Source organism: Filicampus tigris, chromosome 8, assembly GCF_054856515.1.
Source record: "Filicampus tigris isolate MCC_2025a chromosome 8, RoL_Ftig_1.0, whole genome shotgun sequence".
NCBI classification, from domain to species: domain Eukaryota; kingdom Metazoa; phylum Chordata; class Actinopteri; order Syngnathiformes; family Syngnathidae; genus Filicampus; species Filicampus tigris.
Genome location: NC_141224.1, coordinates 10,763,109 through 10,788,286, shown reverse-complemented (window position 1 = coordinate 10,788,286; position 25,178 = coordinate 10,763,109). Strand labels below are relative to the sequence as shown.

Here is a 25,178-nt window from a genome sequence, read left to right as displayed (position 1 = left end):
TTAGATGTTCATTTCTATTGATAGCTAGATGATGTGGTGTCCTTGGGATAATGAGATGACAATTATTTTCATAGATGGATGATGTGGTATGCTTTCATGAGATTTAGATAAAAAGATATGAGTACAACAACAGGCACATTATGAACAAAATACAAATGGTACACCTGAAATAGTACTTATTACATGCAATCACATACTGCACAGGTGGTACAGTGGTTGAGTGGTGAGCACATCCACTTTACAGCTTGCGCGTTCTTTTTTTGTATGGGTTTTATCCAGCTTCATCCCAGATTCCCAAAATACTGGTTAGGTTTACTATAGACCCTATTTGTTCGTAAGTGTGAGTGTAAATGGTGGTCTGTGATGAATGGCTCACCTGTGACCCTGTAACCCCTATCCCACTGAGCGGCAAACATTTGCGACTGTTGGTGAAGGTAACAAAATACGCGTTCACGGCAGGGTTCGTGAGGGAGGGTAAAATTAAGAAAACCATATGAAAATCGTATGTAGCATGCATTCATTTTCAAATATTGTAAGTTTAAAAAATATATTTTTGGGAGTTTTGGCAGTACATGCTTTTCACAGGACAATGACGACTAACTAGGGTAAGAAAGTGGTATATAAAGGTACAGCTTTGGTTAGTTTTTGTTTTTGGTAAAATCAAGATTATATAATGTATAGATTTTTAAAATAAGAAATATAGCTTATATTATTTAAGAGGAGCGTATGTTCAAAGAGTGCTCTTAGCTCCGTTCTGCTGTTACGCCCCACTGGGGGACTGCTAGCGTATTATTTATCTTATCTTGTGATTGTATTCAGATAATATTAGTAAATCGTAACAACGCTCTAAAGTTGAAGTAATAGAAAATAACTTTCTCTTTAATGAAAAAAATAACGCAATAATAGTTTTGAATGTGTCTTCAGTTCTTATTCCTAAATATGACTAGTAAAGGGTTAATTGTTTGTATGAAATGAATGACTGGAATTAACAAATTGCCCTCATGTCACCGAGTTGCACTCAGTCAACTCGATGCTTTGTGAAATGTAGGGCAAGTGCCACTAGGCTGCGCATGCGTGGTGGTCTCTTCCGGGCTGCTCGAGGGGCACTCGGTTAAAGGTGAACAGCGGGAATACTGAACAGTGAACACTAATCCAAACGTACGCCAGCGAGGAGTTTGTCGACATATATCCTGGAGGTGAGTTGACCTCTACATTTTGCATACGAAGCACCGTGGGCGATACATATGCAAATTATACAAACAAATGACCGGTAAATCGAAGTCAAACAGTCAGCTAGCTAGACTAGTTAGACTCAACTACTGCACTTTGTGTATAGTGCAAATGCACTTCTGTCTGGTTTTTAATTTGGGGAGTGAAACGTAAGCTTGGACTTCACATTTAAGTGTGTGAATAACCTACAAATATTTCATATATAGCATTTCTTTTAATTGCCTCGTCTGAAAAAAGTGTCTTTGTTTTGTTGTTTTTGTTTTAAGAAATATTTAAATGGACGATAACGGACTCACATTGGACAAGTCTGTCTGTCTGTCTGTCTGTCTGTCTGTCTGTCTGTCTGTCTGTCTGTCTATCTATCTATCTATCTATCTATCTATCTATCTATCTATCTATCTATCTATCTATCTATCTATCTATCTATCTATCTATCTATCTATCGTTCGTAACTCACATTGGACATGTCTGTCTGTCTGTCTCTATCTATCTATCTATCTGCCTGTATTCCCCATTTCCTCCATCATTTCTCGGTCATGTCTATCCGTCCATCTCTCTATCCATCCCTACTATCCATCTTTCTATTAATCTACATATATTTCTATTCATCTAGCCATCGTTGTTTCTCTCTTTTTACTTTATTTCTTCCAGTGTGAATCACTGACCCAGCGTGTATTTGCGCATGTGTGTGCACGTGTATGTTTTGTAGGCAGAATAAAAAAAAAAAATGGCAAACCAGTTGCCAGAGCTGCAGCATGAGAGGACCTTCCAGTACCAAAACAGTCTCCCTGCTCTGCCAGTCCCCACACTAGAGGGGAGCCTGTCCAAGTACTTGGATGCAGGTGATACTCTGTTTTATATCAAGGATAGAGAAATTACATTATTTACGCAGTATATTGCTTGCAGATGATTATTTCTCTTTTTCTTCTTCTTCTCCTGCTTCTAAGAAATTGCATTTACAAGGATAAGCTAATATTTTGCCCTTCTCTTGTAGTACAAAAAGCAAACAAATATGATAAATATCTCCCAGTATTATGCAGTGCACCATAATAAGCAATCACAATTCAGTATTATTACATTTTATTTCCTGTTTGTTAAAAAAATACAGCCCTGACGCCTGACATTTGAATGTTATGAACTGTGGACTCTGGTGTGATTTGGCAGCATGGTCAGTTACTGCCATACTTATTCATTTGTTTCATACACGGTGTTCCAAAAATGGGAGTTCATTCCATAGTCTAACAGCATAGCCAGTTCTCACTTTTAATGATCTAAAATTTTAACGAGATCGCAATTTAACATTAAACTTAATAGGTTCATAATAATTTAATGTTTTACTTTACAAATACATGTAAGTGGAAAGCAGATTTGGACATGGCACAAAAAACGCGGAAGGCAAAAAGGAAAACTTGGGTCATGTAACAGGAGAAGAAGCTTTTTATTAAATTGGTTAGAAAATCTATATCCGTTTGAATATGTTGTCGGAATTGTCAGAAATAATTATATTATTTTTCTGCATGAGCCCTGTTTGGTTTTGTTCAACCAGGGTGTTGCTGCCAGTACTCTAGGTCGGATGCCTTGATCTACAAACAAAAATGTACAGTAGAACCTCAAGTTACAAACTTAATCGGGTCCGTGAGCTCGCTTGCAACCTCAAACGTTCATAAATCGAGTTAGTTTCCCATTGAAATGAATGGAAATGCAAGAAATCCGTTCCAGCCCCAAAACTAAGTTATGCAAGCAACTTTTTAAATGTATTTATTTTACCAGTGTGTGGGTAAAAGATAAATATGATGCACTATAGAAATAATTTAAAACACACTATTACAGAGCAATAAAACACTTGAAAAAAAACAACTACTGGTACTCATTGCTCATTAATAAACTTAGGAGGGGAAAAAAGGTAGGAGGTCTACAGCTCCTCCATTGGAAAAAAAAAAAAAAAAGTCTTCTTCTATTTCATTATAACTTGGGGAAATTCAGATTCAAGCGGTTTTTCTTTTTTCTTATTATGTCGTTTCTCTCTAAATAGAGGTAAATTTTCGATAAACATCCTGTGCGTAACTCAGAATTGTTCTTAAACGGGCTTTCGTAAGTCGCGGTTCCACTGTATCTTTAGTCATCAGTGTAACCACATAAAGTGACAGGCATCTACCACTAGATGGCAGCAAAAGCGGAGGTAAAATTAACTTGTGTATGCACTTGTTACCGCTGAAAATGCCCTGGTTCCAAGCAAATTGAAACGCCATTTCCAAGCAAAACAAAGACTATTTTGTTCGTCTGTATGAACACACTGGGAAACGGGCAGCTTTGTTGAGGAAAACTACCAAGGTGAATTCGAGAGTTCTCAAAGCTTGCTCAAAGACAAGACTTACAAAATGTCAAATGTTTGTATCATTGAGTGAGGAAATGAGAGTAGATTATTAAGTGTTACATACAGAAGTTCAGTGGTTGTGCTGGGGCAAAGTTTTAGCACACGTGTACTGTGTACAGTATGGGCTAAAAGAGGAACTAAAAGTCTTTCTAACCAATTACAAGTCTAGAATATGTACTTAGATATTATTTCAAATTTTGTACAACAGTTTGGAACATCCAGTGTTTATGGTATAGAAGTGTTTTTGATAGGTAGATAAAATATTTACTTAAATGATTACATTTTGACGTTAGCAATGGCAAATGTTTGCGCAATGTCGTAAGAATATGTCGTCAAATGGCACATGGAGGCACATTCAGCTACTGCCATGGTTTTTTTCAACTGTTTTTCATTAAATGGCTTTATAGTTATGTTCTAGAAGCAATTTTAAAGTGTATGTAATGTCACCATAGGAGTGGAGGTCTTGTCAACCAAAGACCCCTGGTAGATTGTGCAATTCTGACTTTTCAGTGTTCATACTATAATTGGAGCCTAGTTTTAGTTAGGATGTATGAAAGAAAAAACGTTATTATTATGTATAAATATAAACTCCGAACTTCTCTGAATTTGCCTTTGTTTGCCATCAGTGCGTCCATTTGCGTCCGACCAGGAGTTTAAAGCTACAGTGGATATTGTGCGGACATTTCAAGATGGTATTGGCAAAGAGCTGCACCACAAACTACTCCAGAGAGCCAAGACCAGGAGGAACTGGGTTTGTCGCAGTTCCAAAGATGATGTAATCATGCTACAAAACTCACAGTTCGAGGGTGAACTTACAATGATTTGAATTCCCCTAGCTGGAAGAGTGGTGGTTAGACACTGCGTACCTGGAGGTGCGCATCCCATCTCAGCTTAATGTGAACTTCGGTGGTCCGGCTCCTTATTTGGAGCACTGCTGGCCACCCGCAGAAGGAACTCAACTGGAGAGGGCCAGTATTAACGTCTGGCACACGCTACAGTACTGGAACCTAATTTACAAGTGGGATACTAGCAGTTTACAACAGTGTTTGGTTTACAACATTATGCTAAATGTTGTTGTTGGCGATTTGTGTGATTTTTATTTTTATTTTTTATTTTTTTTTTAGGGAGAAGATGGCCCCTCAGAAAGCTGGTAAGATGGTATTGGATATGGACCAGTTCAGAATGCTCTTCTGTACCTGCAAAGTACCTGGAGTTAAGAAAGACACCATCCACAACTATTTCAAAACAGGTACGGTATGTCTCAGAATGCATCTTTTGTTAACTAAAGATAACTCGGCTGTAATTTTACGTTCACACGGGACGCAAAATGAACTTTGGCATTGTGTGCCACGCGCGAGTTTGATTGCGGGTGTTCATTTGTGCATTCACGTGTCACTCGCGCGACATGTACCAGAGAAGAGGCGGGACATTTTTTAAATAAGGAAAATTAACCACTTTCTTCATTTCCTAAGCAAAAATGGATGACATAGCAACCGTGGCTGCTTTATTCCTCTTGTCCCACAAGTGCCACCAACTACAGGACCATCGAGGAGCACACAGCTGCTCGTGAATTTTGCAGCTTTCTCGGTGTGTCTGACCTGTGCAGTGTTCGCTGCCTCGTATTGTGTGCTACATTCCTACCCAAGACGTTTAGCTCATCAATCAGCACTTTGTGACTCTGGTTCAATCCCCATGTTGGGTGGAAGCCATAAAAGCATTTTATTTTTGAGGCGTCCTTTTTAATTAAAAAGTAAAAACGCCACAGCATGTAGAAGGTTCATCATATTTCATGATGCTGTCTGCATTGACTCAATGGGATCACGTCGTGCGAATGGTTAAATACGCGCCTGGTGTAAACGTAGCATAAGTAACATCATTTACATGTTCTTTTTTATTTATTTTTTTTTTGTCTATATTTTTTTGTCTATATACAACCTTAATGAGGATAACTGGTATAGTAAATGAATTGATGGAAATTCTCTGGTTGATGTGTTCTGTTGTTGTTTGTGTCACAGAGCGAGAGGGACGCTGCCCGTCCCACCTGGTTGTGATGTGCCGTGGAAGGATATTCACATTTGATGCACTTTGTGACGGTGAAATTCTCACGCCACCAGAACTCCTCAGGTAATAGGTACTCCCAGTAAGAGTTTAAACTTGTATTATGACAATACAGTGCAGCCACTATGGTCATCACATTCATCTTCTCTCATTAACAGCCATTGTAGAGGCTGCTCCTTCTTTTTTAATAGCCATCGTAAATAATAGTCAAAAGAAAAACCAAACAAACCTTGAGTGATATCATGCATGACGTCACCAAAATGCTAAAAAAAAATAAAAAAAACACATGAATTGAGGACCCAATCCCAAGACAATATGCAAAATGCCCCCTAGTGGCTAGAGCGATCTGATTGTACGTTTGGTACGTGCTACAAAGATAAGATAAGATAAGACCTTAAGATAAGAATTCAGACAACCAATAGCAAATGTCAACATTTTTGTTGCTTGTTTGGATTCACATGGACAGGCAGCTGAGCTATGTGAAAGAGTGCTGCGAGGGACGGCCAGATGGCGTTGGCGTTGCTGCTCTTACCACAGATGAAAGGAGTCGATGGGCAAAGGTTTGGAGACTGAAACTCAAGGGTCACTGCATTAGGTACATCTGCGTGATATACTGGGATCCAGAGTTTAATTAAAGAACCTGCCTTTACAAAGATAATGCTCAATTTTCATGAACAGATTTCAGAGGTGTTCCACTATTATTCAGACGACGTTAAACTAGACCTACACTTACCTAAACTTATTATTTTTTTATTAATACCTCTTTATAAGTGACATTTGAGTTTTAAGACAGACTTGTTTAAAATTTCTAGTCATTTTAGTCACCACTCCATTGGATGTGCAGGTGTACCTGATGAAGTACTTTTCCTCATTGAATGTGAATTGAAAAGTTGACCTAACTGTATTGTTTCCAATTGTTTGTGCAGGCCAGGGAGCATCTCATTAGCATTGATCCCCACAATGAAAGCATCCTAGAGACCATCCAGAGCAGCATCTTCTTAATATCGCTAGATGATGCCAAGCCGTACTCCTCTGCAGAGAACTACACAAATGTACAGAGCCCTTCTTTTTAAAAAAATTCTCTTGTTTTATTTAATGAGTTCCTTGTTTGAAAAAAAAAAAAAAATGAAAATAATCCTGAATGCAGATTGCATTGGAAGCACTTACAGGAGACCCCACCATTCGCTGGGGAGACAAATCCTACAACTCCCTCATTTTCGCTGACGGCACTTTTGGATCCAATTGTGATGTAGGTATTTAAAAAGTCTATATGAATAGATAAAGAAAAAAACAATGTAAACGACAGTTGATGTTCTTTTGCAGCATGCACCATATGATGCAATGGTCATGGTATCCATGTGTTGGTATGTTGACCAGCAACTTAAAGCTACAGAGGGCAAATGGAAGGTAGACATGGAGTTTTTCTTTAGATTGCATATATACCAAAATAGCTTTTAGTTCACAATGTAACAGTTTCTCTCTTCTTTTTTTAAACACGTGACTACCTTCAGGGCTCGGGCAGAGTCCGGCCCATGCCTTTACCCGAGGAGCTTGTTTTTACCGTGGATCCAAAAGTTCTGAATGACATCAGCCACGCCAAACGTCAATATCGAGAGACGGTGAGTCAGTATTTAAATGTACTGTAAATAATTTGTAGATGGTAATTACAGGTAGGAATTGGAGGGTAATAATAAATGATGAGAATCTTGTAGCTGAACATTGGGAGCATTGTTGTATTTTAAAGCAAACATAGTTAAATAATTGAAATAAATACATGCAATGCACTCTTTCAGTCGAATGATAATTTGCCCATTAACCATATTCAACACAAGTAACAGTTACTATATAAACATAGCATCAGAAATGTGAATCGTGGTCATTAGTAGAGGATGATTAGGAGAAGAGTACATTTCAGGACTAGAATGTGAAATTTTCTTTCAACCAGGACCCAAACTTACATCATGTTTTACATAACACCCACCTATATTGTACATACCTGAACTGTTGACATTAATTTAGTATACAACAACAAATAAGTATTGCTGATAACTTGTGTGCCTTCTTGATTAATCAATAAAACAGTTACATCATTTTACACTGATGATCAGCAACCCAAGAAATGAAAAAAAAATCTTTATATGTGAAACTTTGAAGTCAGGTCTGATGTTGGTGTTTTGTACTGTGATTTCATTAAGATATTTTGTCACCTCTTATGTTCATATTTGCACTTACGCGACTGTGTTGTCTCCGACTTTCCAGGCACAGGACCTCCAGATTGTGTGTCACGCCTTCACGGGTTTTGGAAAATTGGCAATCAAGAAGAAGAACCTACACCCTGATACCTTTGTTCAGCTGGCCATGCAACTGAGCTACTACCGCATGCACAAAATGTACTTATCGGCTAGAAAATATGAATTGATCAGGGGTGGGCAATGTACGTGATTTTTAAACCGCAATAGAGAGCAACTTTTTAAATGAAAGAATTGGTTGATTCATTACATTCGTAAATAACAGTTGAGAAAATATGATTCTTTTTATAAACTTTATTAGTTTTGCACACAACTTTTAACTCATTTACTGCCATACATTTTCAGACTCTCGTTTACCCTAACGTTTGAAAAAAATTGAAAAAAAATATCAATAAATTCCTGGGATTGAATGGCAATGAAAAGACAAATTTGTCTTTGGCAGTGAATGAGTTAACTATTTTTTTTCCCCTTCTTTTTTACCTTATCTACTAAAATCACCTGGCGCATCTGTGTTTAACAACTCAAATGCGACCCTTGGGCACAAATCTTTACTCGCCTCCCGACTATAAATATATCAATAATTCCCTTTTAATATTGCTCTCGCCCCTCAGAGCAGGGAGTTGCTACGAAACGGCAACGACCCGCAGGTTCTACCACGGCAGGACAGAGACGATGCGGCCTTGCACCGGCGAGGCGCTCGGCTGGTGTAAAGCCATGATGGACCCCGCGTGCGAGGTGACACGTTATACCGCAGAAGCATTGTGACCAGTTCACGTGACCTGCTAAATCAATATTGCCTCATCAGATTCACGACAAGAGGAAAGCCATGCTGCAAGCCTTCAACAAACACAATAAGCTGATGGCAGAAGGCCAAGAGGGCAACGGTTGGTGTGTAACTCATTGGCATCAACTGTAAAGTTTTCACGATTAAGCGTAACAGTCATGTTGTCACCAGGTTTTGACCGACATCTTCTTGGACTCTATCTCATCGCCAAGGAGGCGGGACATCCCACTCCTGCGCTCTACACAGATCCCCTCTACGCAAAGAGGTTAAAGTTGAATACGACGCAGCTACTAGTTTTCATTGAAGACATTTGAATTAATGAGTGATTTGTTGCCTGCACTTGTAGTGGAGGTGGCGGGAACTTTGTGCTGTCATCCAGTCTGGTGGGCTACACTTCTGTCCTGGGGGCTGTTGCTCCTATGGTTCATCATGGCTATGGCTTCTTCTATCGTATCAACGATGACAGGTACCCTCACAGGATTGGTATCCCTCAATGCAGAGTGCATAGTGGAAGGCATAGACTCAAACTTCCCAAAATTTGGGGAAAATGTTTCCCATTAAAATCCAGAGGCCCAACTGCAATGCTTCAGCTCGGTTAGTTTGAGTTTGCTCCTCAGGTACTGTAGATTTGGCTTTTTATTGTCTTTCTTTCAGTTTTTTTTCTTCTAATGCCACCACAAAAGGTTTTCAATGATGAAGATTCTCCTTAATCGATTCTATAATCAATTCTCATCCCTAATGACGCAATGCGAGAATTCAGGTCAATGAGTTAGAAATTGCTCCACGGGTGTGATATGATTTTCTTTTGTATTTTTTTTGTGCTTTTTGATGCTACCAGGAAAACAGGAAGAAAAAAAAAAAAAAAGGAAGTCAACCCCAATTTTTTCTTGACAATATTATGTTCTACCTGCCTCCACTAGTCTAAACACGGCATTCTGATTAATATTGCATTTGTGGAATATGAGTTAAGCAGCAAAATCCATCGGTTTTTATCCATTTCAAGGGACAGCCATTTTGTCACTTTCTGCTGACTGAATATGACAGGGTTGCTCAAGGCTCAGGCAATCACAGCTCACCTGTTTTCTGCAGCTGAGCCATGATTGGTTGTTACCTGAGGACTGAGCTCTGAGCAACTGTGATGTCATTTTCAGTCGAGAGAAACTGGCAAGATGGCTGCCCCCTGAGATGGACAAAAACAGGGTGATTATACTGCTTAACTCATATTCCACAAACATAATATTAATCAGAAGGCCGTGTTCAGACTAGAGGGGTTACATAGAACATAATATTGTAAAGAACATTTATGGGTTGACTTCCCTTTAACAAACACGTCTGTTTTGTGGCTACTCGGTACAAAATGGTTAATTCGACAAAAATAAACAAAAGAGCAAGCGTACACGGGTAAGTGAGCTGTATTGAGTCTTCATGTCAAGGGACTCACCTCCCAAGTACAAGCAATAATCTCCCTCGACAAATTTGTCACTGCGTCATCCTTAAAAGTAAAGGGTGAGTACACAATTAATTTTTATGTTTCACTTTTCACAACGGTTAACTTCTTTTTTTACACATGAAAGCTTTGCGCAATATGACTTGTTTTTGTTCATTTTCTCATGTGTCTAGAATGGATTAATTGGATTTCCATTATTTTGTATTGGAACTATTGCTTTGGATTTTGTACTTTTGCGTTTTAGTCTGACTTTCTGCAACCGAATTAATCCGAAATCAAGGTTCCAAGTGAAACTACATAATTTCCCAAGGCACACATGCTGATTGTTTTTTTTTTTTTTTCCCTTCGCAGGATTGTGATCTCCGTCTCAGCGTGGAAATCTTGCCGTCAGACAGATGCCACGACGTTTTTCAACAATTTCTCTAACTCCATGCATGACATGTTTCACCTGGCGACCACGTCTCAGCTTTAAGTATTCGCTCGCTCCAAGAGACAGAGGAGCTGTCCGTTAGCTGCCTCCTGTTGGCTTCTCTGCTCTTCTTCCCCATTGTGAATAACAGAGCGGTTGCTCTTAGCACCGACCAATGCAACTGAATGACTGTGTTTTTTTAGTGTAAGTTGTTGTTGAATGTGTATATTGCTAGGTAACCGTTTTAGTTTTTAAGTGGTATTCCTAGCCATGAAGGCTCACTTTGTTTTATGTTTTCTCTACGAGGGCCTTAATCATTAGCCATAATGATTAACAACATTCCTCTGACGTCCCAAGAAAGCTAATTTGATAGACGCGAACTTACTCAAGTAGCGGCCAGCGGCCTTCACTTACTCAACTGCGCAGAGTAAACGGGCATTTGTTAAGAGGTATGTTTTTTTAAATTACAGAATAGGCCTTTAAAGTATTATTTTATTGGTACATTCATATAACTTTGCAGCACTATACAAATGTATTCGTGCAAATTGTTCTGATTAAATGAATGAAGATAACAATGGGACTGTTGTGTTTATTGTGGTAATAACATCTACAGCGACACTTGGTGTTGTTACGTACAGTACATGTCACACATCCACCTGGTCCCACTATTGCTATTTTTACTTTCTTAGGAGGAAGGGAAAAAAAGTGTTTATTTGAAATGCAGTGGACGACGCATACAGTGATTCATTTGAATGTGGGCCAATATTGGAGGAAGTTGGGTAAGTTTTCTTTACTCTTATTTGCTTAATTTATTTATTACATAAGGTGCAGTTAATATTCTTGAAACAAATAGAGACCTTTAACCCGAGTTAAGGCTCTACCCACGTCACATTTCATTGCAAAGTATTGATCTGTCGGTCGTCCTTATTGGGTGAAAAGTCCTGGACCCTGCGGCTCCTCATCGTGCATTCATGTAATTGAAAAACTGAATGTTCATACAGCTTTTAACTTTTTGTGGAAACAACATATGGATTGCCTAGAGAACGTGAAAACAGTACAGCCAGGATGTTGACAGGAGAGTTTAGCCTCATTGACATAACCTGACATAACCATTTTTAACCGATGATTTGTGAATGACCAGTAACCTTGCAGTCTGAATATCTAGATTCCAAAAAACATGCATTTATTGTATGGCAGTCCCGTGACTGACTTATAAATAGTCCAATACTTCGCCTGTCAGCATAGTCTATTAATAATACCTGTATTTTTTACATTCGATGAATTACAGTTGAGTCTGCTCACTCGCTACAGTTGCTCAACTGTGTATCGACCAGCCTGTGATAGATTCCCTTTTTTGCCAGCAGCTGCTGATGCGTCCCTTGTTCAACCACCACACCGCCCTGAAAGACAGCGATGCTGTCTGCAGTTTGGATGGTGGATAAACGGTGGGCTACAACGATACACGTCCTGCCCTGCCTAGCTTTGTCCAACGCCTCTTGCACCACCTGGATCAAGCACAAGTTGGAAGGACAGAAGTCAATATGGCTAGACATGTGGAACAATTGCAGATGAGAAGAGAAAAAAAAAATCACACCTTCTCACTCTCATTGTCAAGTGCAGATGTGGCCTCATCCAGAAGCAACAGTTTGGGGTTACGGAGGATTGCTCGGGCTATGGCTATTCGTTGTTTCTGGCCACCTGATAGCTGGGTCCCCTTATCGCCTGCCTGAGTGTCATACTTCTGCTCCATCAAACACAGAAAATGTAAGTCATTTTTTTCTGAACCTTTGAAATTCAAAGTGAAAAGGTTTGGAAAGTTCATCACAGTTACATCCATTAGAAATCTACTGCCAACTTAAGGGAGTTTTGTGTATTTTAATTAGAAAATAACATTTTATTTCATGATAGTGTCATTATTTTATTTGTCTTTTGTTTTATGTTCAGCACTTTATTATAACTGTGGGTCTTGTTTACGTGCTCTAGAAATAAAGTTGTGTTGACATCATTGTCTACTGTAAACTTGGGTGAATTAAGATGAGAATACACTGCTAGTTTTGATCAAAATGATTAATCCTTCATTGCAAAAATGTGATTACCTGAGGCAACTGTTCTATGAAGCTGTGAATGTTGGCTGCTTCAGCAGCTACCTTAATCTCTTCCATAGTTACAAGACGACTGTTGTCTCCATAGGCGATGTTTTCAGCCAAGCTGCAGTCAAACAGCACAGGCTCCTGGGACACGATGCCTATCTGAGACCTCAGCCAGTGGATGTTCAGCTCTTTCACGCTGACAGAATCAAACATCTGTCAGACAGGATCATAAGAATGTGAATCAAGTCAATGAGGCAAAGTTTCCTAACCAAGTACTAAATAAGTAATTTGGACCATTCACAAGGTAGTCTAAGAATAACCCAGATCAACTTGAAGAGAAAAGTCAACATTTTTTTTCAACAATATGTTATATGCAAGCCCACTAATTGAAACAGGGCATTCTGATAAATTTGTTTGCGTTTGTGGAATAAGTGTTAATCCACTGGTTTTTAGCCATCTCCGGGGGCGGCCATTTTGTCTTCTGTCGACTGAAAATGGTCGTTGTGAGCAGTTGTGATGTCATTTTCAGTCGACAGAAGACAAAATGGCCGCCCCCGGAGATGACTAAAAACGAGTGCATTTTACTCCTTAACTCATATTCCACAAACACAATATTAATCAGAATGTTGTATTTCAACTAGTGGACCCGCTGGGAACATATTCTTGAAAACAATATGTTTGGGTTGACTTCCGTTTAAGCAAAATTCAAACTAGGAAAAGGTTATTTGAATCAAGTTTCAAATCGAGCATGTTGCCTGGCGTCATCAGTGCAGCGCAAACAACGGGTGTACGTCATTTTCTTCTCACCATGTTCCCTTGCATGGTGTCGTAGAACCTCTCCAGAAGCTGGATGATGGTGCTTTTTCCGCAGCCGCTTTTTCCTACCAGGGCCAGTGTCTCGCCCTTGCTCACTTTCAGATTCAGCCCTCGAAGGACGGGTACATCAGGGCGTGAGGGGTAGTTAAACTTAACATCCTCAAAACGCACATTGCCATCAAATTGATCCTGGAGTTTTAAGGGAAGAGACAAACCTATGTTATTAATACTGTAGGCTTGTAAACTGTGTCGCAGAGTGCTGTACCGTTTGGCAACTTTTTTGCTGCTTACCAGTGACTGTCCTTCATGTGAGAGATTGTCAATAGCAGGCTGTGTGTTCAGAAGCATCATGATGTGAGCAGCCGATATTTTGGCTTTTGCGTAGTTTGGAGAAAAGGAATGGACCTCTCCAACAGTTACTGCACCAAATATAATTGCCAGCATCACTCTGAAAGAGGATGTCAGTTTACATCTGGCTAATCAGAGGCATATCATTTTCATTTTATTGTACACGTAATTGCGCTCTAGGAACTATCTACAAGTACACAACACAAAGTGAATTGAATGAATCAGCATCAAATAAGGACATTGTCACTTTCCGGTGAAAACAAAACACATGTAACTGCGTTCTTTAATTTAGTTGTGTGACAAAATGATCCATATCTTTTTCATGTACATAGATATTGTCGTATATGACTTTCTTTGACTATGTTAGCTCACAATCACGGCATGTATTTGAAAGGATGGCGATCCTCCAAACAGTGATGGTTTTGGACATGCCACCACTTTTATATAGGGAAACGATGACAAACAACAGGTTTAATTCTGCAGGATTAACCGCTGCTGTAAAATTACAACGCACGCAAAGGCTCCCTGATCATTAAGCCCGACTCCAGACTACTAAAGTCCATAATTAGGGGATGTTGCTTACAAAAATAGTTCCTGAACATCCATCCGGCCATGCACGATGAGCCAAGCTCCAAATGAGAAACATGCTGCACTGCCAAAGCAAAGCATGCTTTCAGATAAGCCATAGACCAAACCCTGAACATGGGCGTTTTTCTCTGAGTTTCTGTAGAGAGAGGAAAGCATCGAAAAAGACACTTAAGAATAAATAGGCATAGTTAATATTTATGGAGAGGTGATTAAGGATCTCACTACCTGTATAGAATCTGGATCTTATTTTCATACAAAGATTCAAACAAGGGTTCTCTGGTCAGAGATGCAACTGTGCGGATATTCTCGATTGCTTCTGTAACGATCTGATGAGACACCATGAAAAACTCGCATGTTGTATACCACAGGATCTTTGGCGGAAGGACCACTAACTGATCTGATGGCAAATGCCCACCTTTCCAGCCTCCTCCAGCTCCTTCTGATCCTTGGCTGCATTTCCAATTATCATCCGCATCTTTAAAGTTCCAGCCGCAACCAACATTGGCATAAACACCAGCATGAGCAGTGTCAGCTCCCAACCGTACAGAAATGACACAATTAAATTGGTGCCCATGGTGGTTGTAATCTGGACCGTTGTGGCCAAATGTAGTCCCGTAACCTGATGCAGAGATGAACGGTGATTACTAATGCGGTGAAAACATGAGACACAGTGAAGTGCATTACCCTTTGGACTTGAGCGGTGTCTGACGCCAGCCTTGTTGTGAGTGCACCAACACTGTTTTTGGGGTCATCAAACCAGCCGAGGTCCTATTAATAAAAAGGCAAAATAATCGAAAATGACTCTGAAAGCGGAAGTCAACCCAATTTTCAAGAATATGTTCCCAGCAGGCCCACTAGTTCAAACACGGCATTCTGATTAATTTTGCCTTTGTGGAATATAAGTTAAGCAGCAAAATGCACTCGTTGTTAGCTATCTATGGGGGTGGCCATTTTGTCTTCTGTCAACTGAAAATGACATCACAACTGATCACAACGACCAATCACGGCTCAGATTCAGAAAACAGGTCAGCCGTGATTGGTTGTTGTGAGCAGTTGTGATGTCATTTTCAGTCGACAGAAGACAAAATGGCCGCCTCCAGCGATGGCTAAAAACGAGTGCGTTGTTTTGACTTTCGCTTTAAAGTTTTACTAGGAAATCTGTGTTCCAAACCTCACCTCTATAATCAGAGGCTTTAGGTAGTGACAAAAAAAGAAAAATCACGGACACAAGCGTTGGAAATTAATTTCCCCCCACAGGTTCACCCTTGTAGGCAGAGTAGCTCTGCCATTTCGGAGAGACTCAAAATAGAGCCACAGTTCCTCCACGGGAGGATACTTTTGAGGTGACTTGGGTCTGCCCAATCAGGAAGAGGCCTCGAGGCAAACCGAGGAAAGGCTTGAGGGACGATTTGATATTGCTTGCCTGAGAATGCCTCATTGTGTTCCCGGTGGGACTAAAGGAAGTGGTCAAAAACAGGGAAGTCTGGGTATCCTTGCAGATACTGCTGCTCCTATGACCCAGACTTGGATGATCGAATGATAATAGACCAAGGGATCAGGTTTCATTCAAAGTTCACAAAAAGAAAAATATTGTATTCATTTGGGGGCGTAGTTTACATGTACTCTTCCACTGTCAAACCCGGTCGACTTTCTGGACGCGCTGCTGGTCGCTTTGAAGTGTCTCCTTGGAAATCATTGCTCCACTTACCTGCCTCAGCATAGTCTTGAAAGCTGCAAGTCTCAGTTTCATGGTCAAGATCTCTCCAGATTTACCAAAACAGAAACCCTGTAAAAAGTGAAAGACACAAGAACACTTGGATGTTGACACAAATATATGTGACTACACCAAGATGAATGTTGTTGTCTCAGAATGTGCCTTTGGATAGATGTCACAGAGTGTCATCAGCAATTTGCAACAGAAAGACTGGAAGAGTCACAGAAAGGCATAGATGTAAAAATCGTGTTTGGAACTTCCTATGCGTAGGTTGTATGTACTCCCTCTGTACTTATGTGGGTTATTGACAAGTGGCAACAATTTATTTATTTATTTATTTATTTTACTCCAACGTCCAAGGTTGCACAGAGCATAATGTGTATGTTATGTTCACTAAATCATTGTTAGTCCTGTGATTTGACTATTGATCAGTACCGGATCAACTTTGGTCACCTGGGACAGGCTCCATCAAATTAATTTGTCCATGTGTGGCGTTGGTTCTTATGTCTTTGCATTATCTTACTTTCCTGACTCTGTCATTCCTTTGTAACCTGGATGCTGAAAACCCAGCTTCAGGACATTATTTTGAGCTATTTTGTCCTAACATTACACGACACATTACTAGTGAGTGTGAATGTCAGTATGCCTACCTGAAGAAACTTGGCGAAAAAAGCGACGAATCCAAGAACAGCGCACATAAGACAAAGGAATTCTGCGCTCTTTTTCATCGTCTCTTGATCAGGCTTGGTAAACACCTGAAAGTTTTGATGAGAAGGTTTTTGTTTTCAGAGCTGTCCTTAAAAAGCCCTTCCTGTTTTTGCCTCCAATCGTCAATTTCAGTACAGTAATGCCGATTGACAGTAGTTGTAACCTACACCGATGTAGTTTGAGAGGATGAGAGCATACATAGGTTGGATTATTCCAAGGATCGCAGCAGAGATGATCCCCAACAAAATGTAATGCCACTCAGGAAGGTTTAAACGCATCACTTTAAGTAACGACAAAGGCGGACCATTTTCATCCTGCGGTAAACAAAGAGAGAGCGCTGAATCATGCCACACTCTCTTCTCTGCTAGATATGTAATGCAGCAAAATCACCTCCTCTGTTTTGTCTTTGTCATCCACCAACTTTTCACTCTCTTTGTTTTGCTCTAAACCGGCAGAGGAAGAACTTTTTGTCAACTTTCTTTTACGTGTGGAAGATTCGGAGGACGTTTTGTCTGTTGGGATTTTTTTATTCTGCATACAATTCTGCTCATCCTTATCTTTCTGAAAGGTCTGCGAGATGGAGAAAAGCACAAGGTTGATCACTCTGATCGTAGATGAATGTTCCCCCAAATGTGGAGTGATTTTTTTTTTTTTTTTTTTTTTTAATTCCAGCATTACCTGCATACTAATGAGAGTATGGTAGACACCATTTTTTTCCATCAGTTGGTCATGAGTCCCCAGCTCAACAACCTTTCCATTTTGAAAGCCAGCAATCATGTCAGCATTTTTGATAGTTGAGAGGCGATGAGCCACAATGATGGTGGTGCGACCCAGTCTAACCTGCACAGGTGATAAAAAAAGAGTGTGTGTGTAAGTGTGTTTTTTAGCTTATGCGTGACAACAGTAGCTCAAGCATCAAGCACCCTATAAATGAAAGTTGACAGAGGTGTGTTTCGGCACAGTGCTGCTGCTCATGTGTCCGCGATAGCCGTCACATAACGAATAATCAATAATAAAACCAAATCAACATTTTAAAAAAATAAATCCAGTGACTCGGAAAGTTTGGATCTAATCTTCACTGTGCTGACTGCCAAGACTTTTGCGAAGATTTACATAAAATAAGAGCCTGACGTCATAATCTACTTTACATCCATGTGCATACAAGTTCGAACTGTCTGGGTTGAGGGGGATACTAATTGTGCGTAAACACTCCTTTGTTGGTTCATCTCTTCTATGTCTTTGTAAGTCTTGTCAAAGTCCAGTCATTAGATCATTAGGGCTTCACTCTGGTTCCTTAACAACCGTCAGTCCCACTGCCAGAAACCGGTATATTTTTTCAGGTGAAAGTGGTGAATATACAGGTTGGGTGTTCATACCTTGTCGAGCGCATCCTGCACAATAGTCTCACTCTCAGCATCAAGAGCAGATGTTGCTTCATCCAGCAGAAGGATTTTGGGGTTACGAACTAGCGCACGGGCAATTGCAATTCTCTGCTTCTGTCCTCCACTCATCTGAGTCCCTCGGTCCCCAACCAGCGTCTCAAACCTCTGCTCAACAACATCAATCTCATCATTGCTTGCGAAAAGTTGTTTGCAAGTAGAAGTCATCAATACAGTCATACGTCAGGAAGGTTCATGATGAAGTCGTAAGCGTTGGCCTCCTTGGCGGCTTGCTCTATCTCTTCCGGCGTCACGTCGGTTCGGCCGTATCGGATGTTCTCGGCTATGGTGGTGGCAAATAGGACGGGCTCTTGACTCACCACGCCGATCATCTCTCGCAGGCGGCGGATATTGAGAGAACGAATATCATGATCGTCAATAGATATCTGCAAATAAGGAGAGGAATGGGGTTCTTTTCAAATGTTCTTGATTGTTACAATGCAGTTGATCTGACTCAGCATGTCTGTCTATAGTGACTGAATCTTATAGTATGTGTGAAAGGGTTTAGAAATGTGTACGTACAGATCCCCCCTGAGGATCGTAGAACCTCTGCATCAGCTGGATGGTGGTGCTTTTCCCACAGCCACTGCTTCCCACTAAGGCAATGGTCTGTCCACTCTTCACACTCAGGGACATGTTGTTTAATACCTGCAAGTGATGACCATTGCGGAAATGAGTATGAATACGTAGCTGGGCTTATCTGTTGGATGAAGTTGAACAGTGTCAGTGAGGCGGCTTACTTTAACTTCTGGCCTTGAGGGGTAGTTAAAGTGGATGTTCTTGAACTCTATATTTCCACTGATCGTGTCAGGCTTGAAGCCGCTCTCTGAATAGCTGTCGATGGTCGGTTTCTGTACAATCAAATTTTTGGCCTCTCGTAAGCTCAGTTGTGGGTTTATGTTTGGTTATAGTGCTTAAAAAGGATTCTCATAGAAATCCAGGAACGGATCAGATCCGCTACACTGAGAGTTTTTCTGGGGTAGTTTTTTTTTGTTTGTCTTGTCTTTGTTTTGTAGCCGATCATACAGTATATGGAGGGAGAAAATGAAGCTCTTCTTACTCTGTCAATGATGCTGTACACTTGTTGTGCAACTCCTTGGGCAATAGCAAAGGATTCGGCGCCAGGTGAGGTCTGTCCCAAAGCGAATGCTCCAATGAGCAAAGTGAATAAAACCTTAAGACAAAAACATAGTTAAATTCAAACTTCAATCTGGAACGTTTTGTATAGGGGGGGGTAAAATTTACATTCGGCATTTGATAAACAACAGACATTTTTTTTTGGAAAGTAGTGAAATGCACTTTCTGATCGTGCCACATGAATGGCCTTAAATTCTTAAGATATCACTTGCGTTTGGACTGAAATGAAGAAGCAATACGTTTTGAAGCCTGTCCACTTGAAGTACCCTACAAACCAAACTGGAATGATCAGAACTCATCTCACAAAGATTTTTGCTCTGCCTTAACCCATAAATGACGGGAGCGCATAACCGCGTTTCTCCTACGAGAGCCGGGAACGCTGTTGCGTCTTTCTACCCTTAAAGCCGAGAGAGCGTACACGTCATTTTATTTTTATTATTTAATTATTGGTCTCTTAACCAATAAATTGCATCAGAATATATATGTGACGGCGTCGTAAGCCTGCGGAGGATGTTCCGGAATTCTTTCGAGTCATAATAGCGTTGATCGCGGGAGGTCTGAAATGAGTATTGGCAGCGATATAGACGATCGACGCGCTTGTGGACTTTGAACCAGTAGAACCAGTCGAACGTGATATATAGTTAAGATATATGTTTGTTGACAATGACAATATTGAGTTCTTTGTAACAGTATAGAGGATGGTATCAAATTACTTATTGGCCAGCAGCACACAATATTTTGTTCAAGGGACATCAATCTCAATGCAAATTCGTCTGGTTAAATAAAGGTTGGCCAAAAAAAATAAAAATTAATGAAGTGATAGTCTTTACTCACTGTGAGTATGGTTCCAACGGTGTATTCTTTATCTTTACTCAGAATGAGCGTACTCCCATACCAGAAGGCCAAAGCATAAGACAGATAGATCAACATGATGGTAAAGCCCATGATCAAGTTGGAACTCACCAACTTCTTTATTCCTATTTTCTTTGCATCCTCCAAACTCTTATGATATCTGTAAAGTGACATATAGACCAAAGAATTTGCATCGGTTCAATGAAAACAAATGCTTTAATCTTACCATCGTGGCCAGTATGCAATATTGATGCTGAGGTACTACAGGTTAGCATAACCTGGAAGGAAGTCACGACTAGTTAGGAGTCCAAGCGCCTATGGTAGCATATCAGGATTTTTGTATTGAGAAGGGCTTTTTGTGGTTGTTAGCATGATACGCGTACAACAATATAAGTCTATTTGAGGAAGTCTTGAACAACAATTGTGACCAGTATCCATGATGGTACCCTCATTAATTCAATTTATGATTTCAGTGTGAGTTGCCATGTTTTTGGAAACCGATTTAGACTAAGGTAAACCCCATAAAGTAAAAATGCGCTGGGAATAATTACAAAACCCAGTCCGGTGTTACGTTAAAGTATGCATACGGTGGTTTTAAATGTGGGAGCAAAACCATTGAAATGCGTGTCTCGCGAGGAGACCGGAGGTCACGGCATCTTGCTGCATTTGTTAATCTCAAAACCAGGATCATGCCAGATTGTGGAGAAACTACCTCTAACTCAAATTGTGTGGCCTCCTCCAGATTTTTCCATCAAGCACAGAAGGTGGATGCAGTAATTGGGTTGGGTGTGTCCCCTTTGGGTTTATTTTTCTGAAGAATGTGTATGCTAATTCTATTCTTGTTTTCAGAGTAGATATTTACAGAAGAAGAGTTGCTAAAATGGGTTTGAATGGGATCCGTGAAAATAAAGAAGCTTGTTCTTTAGAAGTGAATGATGCCTGAACCTTGTTGAGCTGGTGCTGCATAGTTTGGAAACTGGTATAATGATAGCATTATAAAAAGGGAATAGACATTGAAAAGTGAGTGCAAATATTGTTTAAAATACTTTTGTTTATATAAGGAGCACCATAGAAATTAGCATTGGTAGATCCAAAATGCCCCTTTTGACCTATGGTGACACTAATCTTGGAAGATCAAAGGGGTCACTACAATCCATGTGTGTGGACTACAAGAAAACCCAAAACAAAGGACCATTGGGCATTATGTCATACGATTATGACAAAGGAACTGGGAATAACATTTCACAGATTAGAAAAAAGAAAACTGTTAGGTTTATTTGAGAATTCATTAGCTAGATATTGGTTGTTGTCTGCGAGAATTTGGGTTGTCTGTGTTTTGACCTGCAGGATTCCATGTGTTCGCTATTATGGGGAGTGTTGTTGATTTTGACCAATTGGTTGTGTTGTCTGATGATTGTAGAAAAAGTCTTAATGAAGTTAAAAACTGTTTGAAGTGATGACTTGGGTTCTTGTAAATAAAAAAAGTATGTCTTTGTATAGATTAATATGAGGTACTAGCATATAAAATCCTGCACAAACCTCTCAATCTCTCTTTGCTGACCACTGAAGGCAAACACAGTCCTGATGGCAGAAAGCACCTCCTCTGCCACTGCCCCCGCTTTGGCGTAAGCAGCCTGTTCTTTAGAAGTGAATGATGACAGCACCTAAAGAAAAAGCCATATAAACTTTGCAATAAGAGGCTTTTTATTTAGCATAAAAGATGGACCGGGTGGACAAAGTTTACCTTTGTAAAAAGAGCAGCTGATAAACCCACCAAGGGACAGGCGGCCAAGATGACCAGAGCGAATTTCCATCCTTTGCTTAAACCAATGATGACGGATAAGATGAAGGTGGAAAAGGATTGGATCAGCATTCCCAGCTTGTCTCCTATACCCTCTTGGATCTTATAGACACCGCTGTCCATGCAAATGAAAATGTCCATCATTTCTCTTTGCATTACATTTGTGTCTGATGTATTCATTTTATTTAAAAAAAAAAAGAAATGTTAGTAATGTGACTTCTGTTCCATAAAGGTGTGGAGTAAAATACAATACATGATATGGGATGTACACACACATTCCTAACATTTGTTCCCTTTCAGTCATATGTACTTGGTACAACACAAGTTGTATGGGACATGTACAGTAAACTTCCAGTGCCCGAGTTGTCCATTGAAGTTGCAGAACCAACCAGCAAAAGGGGCCGTTATGCCCACAACCAGACAAACCCCCCCCAAAAAAAACACGTCACAAAGTATTGAATCTAATGCGCCATCACTCCTTGCTTTAATGGAAGACTTCTGTTGTTTTTGGCCGGGAAGAGAGAATCCATGAACCAGTTAACCCTACCTTGCTGAAAAACAAACAAACACAGACACGCTCTGAGGGCGATCTTTGAAGCTTCAGACAATGCAACTTCCTCTCCTACTATGAGGCAACGTAGTGGAGGACAAAAGCCCATGAGTTAAGAAAAAAATAAAATAAAAACATGGAGCCATAGGCTGCAGGGATTACCTAAAGCAAATATGATGGGTTTGGGCACAATTTGAATTGGCTCGACTTTGTACGAGTAGGATACAGTACACAAAGTAAGTCATTCAAGAAATCCCTTTGCAATTATTAATGTGACAAGCAAGACAGTCTTGTATGAAAAAAAAAAACATTTCAGAAGCTATATTGGTTGAAAGTGAACCACTAATAGCGTCTAGCACCAGCACCAGATCCCGACGATTTAAAGCGGAAGTCAACCCAAACATATTTTTTTCAAGAATATGTTCCCAGCAGACCCACTAGTTGAAACACTGCATTCTGATTAATTTTGAGTTCGTGGAATATAAATTAAGCCGCAAAATGCACTCGTTTTTAGCCATCTCTGGGGGCAGCCATTTTGTCCTCTGTCGACTGAAAATGACATCGCAAATGCTCACAACGACCAATCACAGCTGACCTGTTATCTGAATCTGAGCCGGGATTGGTCGTTGTGAGCATTTGCGATGTCATTTTCAGTCGACAGAAGACAAAATGGCTGCCCCCAGAGATGGCTAAAAACGAGTGCATTTTGCGGGTTAACTTATATTCCACGAACTCAAAATTAATCAGAATGCCTTTGTTTCAACTAGTGGGCCTGCTGGGAACATATTTTTGAAAAAAATATGTTTGGGTTGACTTCCGCTCCCTTCAGAAGCAGTATGGCAAATGGGTGAGCACCTTGTGACACTCCATCAAAGTCAACACGGCAAACGATATAGCTATCAAACATATCTTAATAGTTGTGAATGGCCAATTTTAACCAGAAGCTCCTGAAAAAAAAATGCTAATATTTCTCCAGTAGAGCACAGAAAGTCTGAACACCATCTTTCAAAGGTTTTCCAAGACTAAAGCCATTGATTGTCGGATGGATGTTGTAGACACAATTCTGGGTGACGACACCAACCCCCCTTTCCCACCATTGACCTAATAGAAGTCTACTTTGACCACAACTTTGCTAGCCACCGAGTGAGAAATCACCAAGATCAAGGTTAGGTTTTGCTGATAAGAACGGTTGTTATAATCTCTACTGAAAGGAATGCAAACCACAAAGTACACTATCGGGGTGCTTCTGCATTCATCCCCAAAGGTTATTGTGATCCGTTTTAGAAAGAAACAAGCTGGATGCCGAGAAACATCCAGCCGAGCCCAAATATCTGCAGAAGCTTCCGCCTTCCTAGTCAGGGGGAGGTGTGATCTCAGTTGGAGTTACTTTGTTTTGAAATGGAGAGTGTGATTGAAATATTACTCACTCAACAAGACGAGTGTTGAGTGTTGCTGTCTCGTTGACATCAAACCAGCTGATGTCCTGTCGCATGATACTGTGGAAAAATTGCTTGCGGATGCGTTTGACTTGCCGTCCGGCAGACAGTGCGAAGAAAGCTGCCTGCATGTAGGCAGCCACGATAACAATCATCCCCGCGATGGAATAGTAGAGGGCAAAACTGGTACGGAAGAAACACAATTCATCAGACTTGTCTCAGTGAGTGTGACTGTAAGGTAACGTTTGCAGTGTTCAAAACACTATTTGTCATATAATGTATGTTACAACTGTCTGGTATGACCCGACAGTAGAATAGCATTAATGACTGAGGTGAGGCTAGATTTAAATCTTGCTAGCAGCTTGAACATCGTATGCACACATCGCACCTTTAACAACTCAGTCTTACCCGGCCATATTCTCCTGCAAGGTACTGTTTGGAATTATGATATTGAAATCTAAAAATAGAAAGGATAAAGTGTAATACTCCATTGTCAAGTTAGATAGCTATTTGTTTCTATTCCTATGAACTCACTGGCATGGCTGGCGTTGATTTTAGATAGTGAGTGCAGTATAAATGTGTCCGCCGCATTCCCAAACATAACACTCATCAAGGGGTACAAAAGCCCATGGACCACCGACATCACAGTCCCGAAGACGATCAGTGCAACATCTAAGCCATCTGCAAACCTGAACTGTGCTCGTGTCAAAAGGAGAAGAAAGAAAAATGCTCAGTGTTGTTAGAAAGCTGTGGATTGAGATTGCAGATGGATAGAGACAGAAAACGTACCAGTCCAATGGGGCCAACCTTGGGTACCTTTGCCTTGTTGACCTTCGTCTTTTCATTTTTGAGATCACTGTGTCAAAAACGAAAACTTCATTTTAACTGCTTTTTTTCCCTTTCCTTGAGATACTAGTTATCATGTTGGATTAATTTTGATGTTGTTTGATATAACAACTAAAACAAACCGTTTGAGTGAGGACTGGCAGAATATTGTATTACCTTAAAAAAATACTTGTTGACTCTTTTTGCAACGTGCCTCTTTCATCCATTTTTAAGTTTTGTCAGAGGAAGACAAAGGTGAAGATGTTTTTGTTCCACCAGGGGTTGTTTATGGTCCTGTCTGAAAGTCAAGCCATGTCAGTCAG

At 40.2% G+C, this 25,178-nt stretch overlaps 2 protein-coding genes across 3 annotated transcripts; one reads left to right on the top strand and one right to left on the bottom strand.

Moving 5' to 3' along the window:
- Positions 1–1,031: 1,031 nt before the first annotated feature.
- Positions 1,032–11,128, top strand: crot (carnitine O-octanoyltransferase). 2 transcript variants are annotated; one of them, XM_086038804.1, is made up of 17 exons: positions 1,032–1,196; positions 1,940–2,072; positions 4,231–4,355; positions 4,441–4,622; positions 4,729–4,853; positions 5,620–5,728; positions 6,129–6,222; positions 6,589–6,714; positions 6,810–6,911; positions 6,986–7,069; positions 7,174–7,281; positions 7,922–8,052; positions 8,523–8,646; positions 8,717–8,795; positions 8,867–8,960; positions 9,042–9,161; positions 10,494–11,128. In XM_086038804.1, exons 2-17 carry the CDS (start codon positions 1,958–1,960, stop codon positions 10,612–10,614), a joined length of 1,839 nt encoding a protein of 612 aa, XP_085894930.1. In that variant the 5' UTR covers positions 1,032–1,196; positions 1,940–1,957; the 3' UTR covers positions 10,615–11,128. The 2 variants fall into 2 exon arrangements, 1 of the variants encoding a protein (XP_085894930.1); XR_015087923.1 differs by lacking the exon at positions 10,494–11,128 and having other exon boundaries at positions 8,717–8,799; positions 9,042–9,093.
- Positions 11,129–11,253: 125 nt separating this feature from the next.
- Positions 11,254–24,881, bottom strand: LOC147143638 (ATP-dependent translocase ABCB1-like). Its single transcript, XM_086037286.1, has 26 exons — positions 24,820–24,881; positions 24,565–24,724; positions 24,439–24,487; positions 24,022–24,213; positions 21,988–22,159; positions 21,783–21,907; positions 20,226–20,403; positions 19,315–19,428; positions 18,995–19,105; positions 18,777–18,902; positions 18,437–18,640; positions 18,192–18,362; positions 17,494–17,655; positions 17,206–17,385; positions 16,983–17,129; positions 16,758–16,862; positions 16,102–16,179; positions 15,078–15,161; positions 14,809–15,012; positions 14,619–14,719; positions 14,389–14,529; positions 13,749–13,905; positions 13,449–13,646; positions 12,648–12,854; positions 12,146–12,292; positions 11,254–12,056 (listed from the first exon to the last, which is right to left on the bottom strand). The coding sequence occupies exons 2-26, from the start codon at positions 24,671–24,673 to the stop codon at positions 11,850–11,852; spliced, it is 3,669 nt and encodes a 1,222-aa protein (XP_085893412.1). The 5' UTR covers positions 24,674–24,724; positions 24,820–24,881; the 3' UTR covers positions 11,254–11,849.
- Between the last annotated feature and the right edge of the window lie 297 nt (positions 24,882–25,178).

Coding starts and splice junctions, on each gene's coding strand:
- LOC147143638 (XM_086037286.1), bottom strand. CDS start 24,673: ATGTCGGTGGTCCATGGGCTTTTGTACCCCTTGATGAGTGTTATGTTT. Junction 18,641..18,776: donor ACGATCCTCAGGGGGGATCT/GTACGTACACAT, acceptor CCTTATTTGCAG/ATATCTATTGACGATCATGA. Junction 14,720..14,808: donor AGCTGGAGGAGGCTGGAAAG/GTGGGCATTTGC, acceptor GTGTCTCATCAG/ATCGTTACAGAAGCAATCGA.
- crot (XM_086038804.1), top strand. CDS start 1,958: ATGGCAAACCAGTTGCCAGAGCTGCAGCATGAGAGGACCTTCCAGTAC. Junction 4,356..4,440: donor CCAAGACCAGGAGGAACTGG/GTTTGTCGCAGT, acceptor GAATTCCCCTAG/CTGGAAGAGTGGTGGTTAGA. Junction 4,623..4,728: donor TACTGGAACCTAATTTACAA/GTGGGATACTAG, acceptor TTTTTTTTTTAG/GGAGAAGATGGCCCCTCAGA.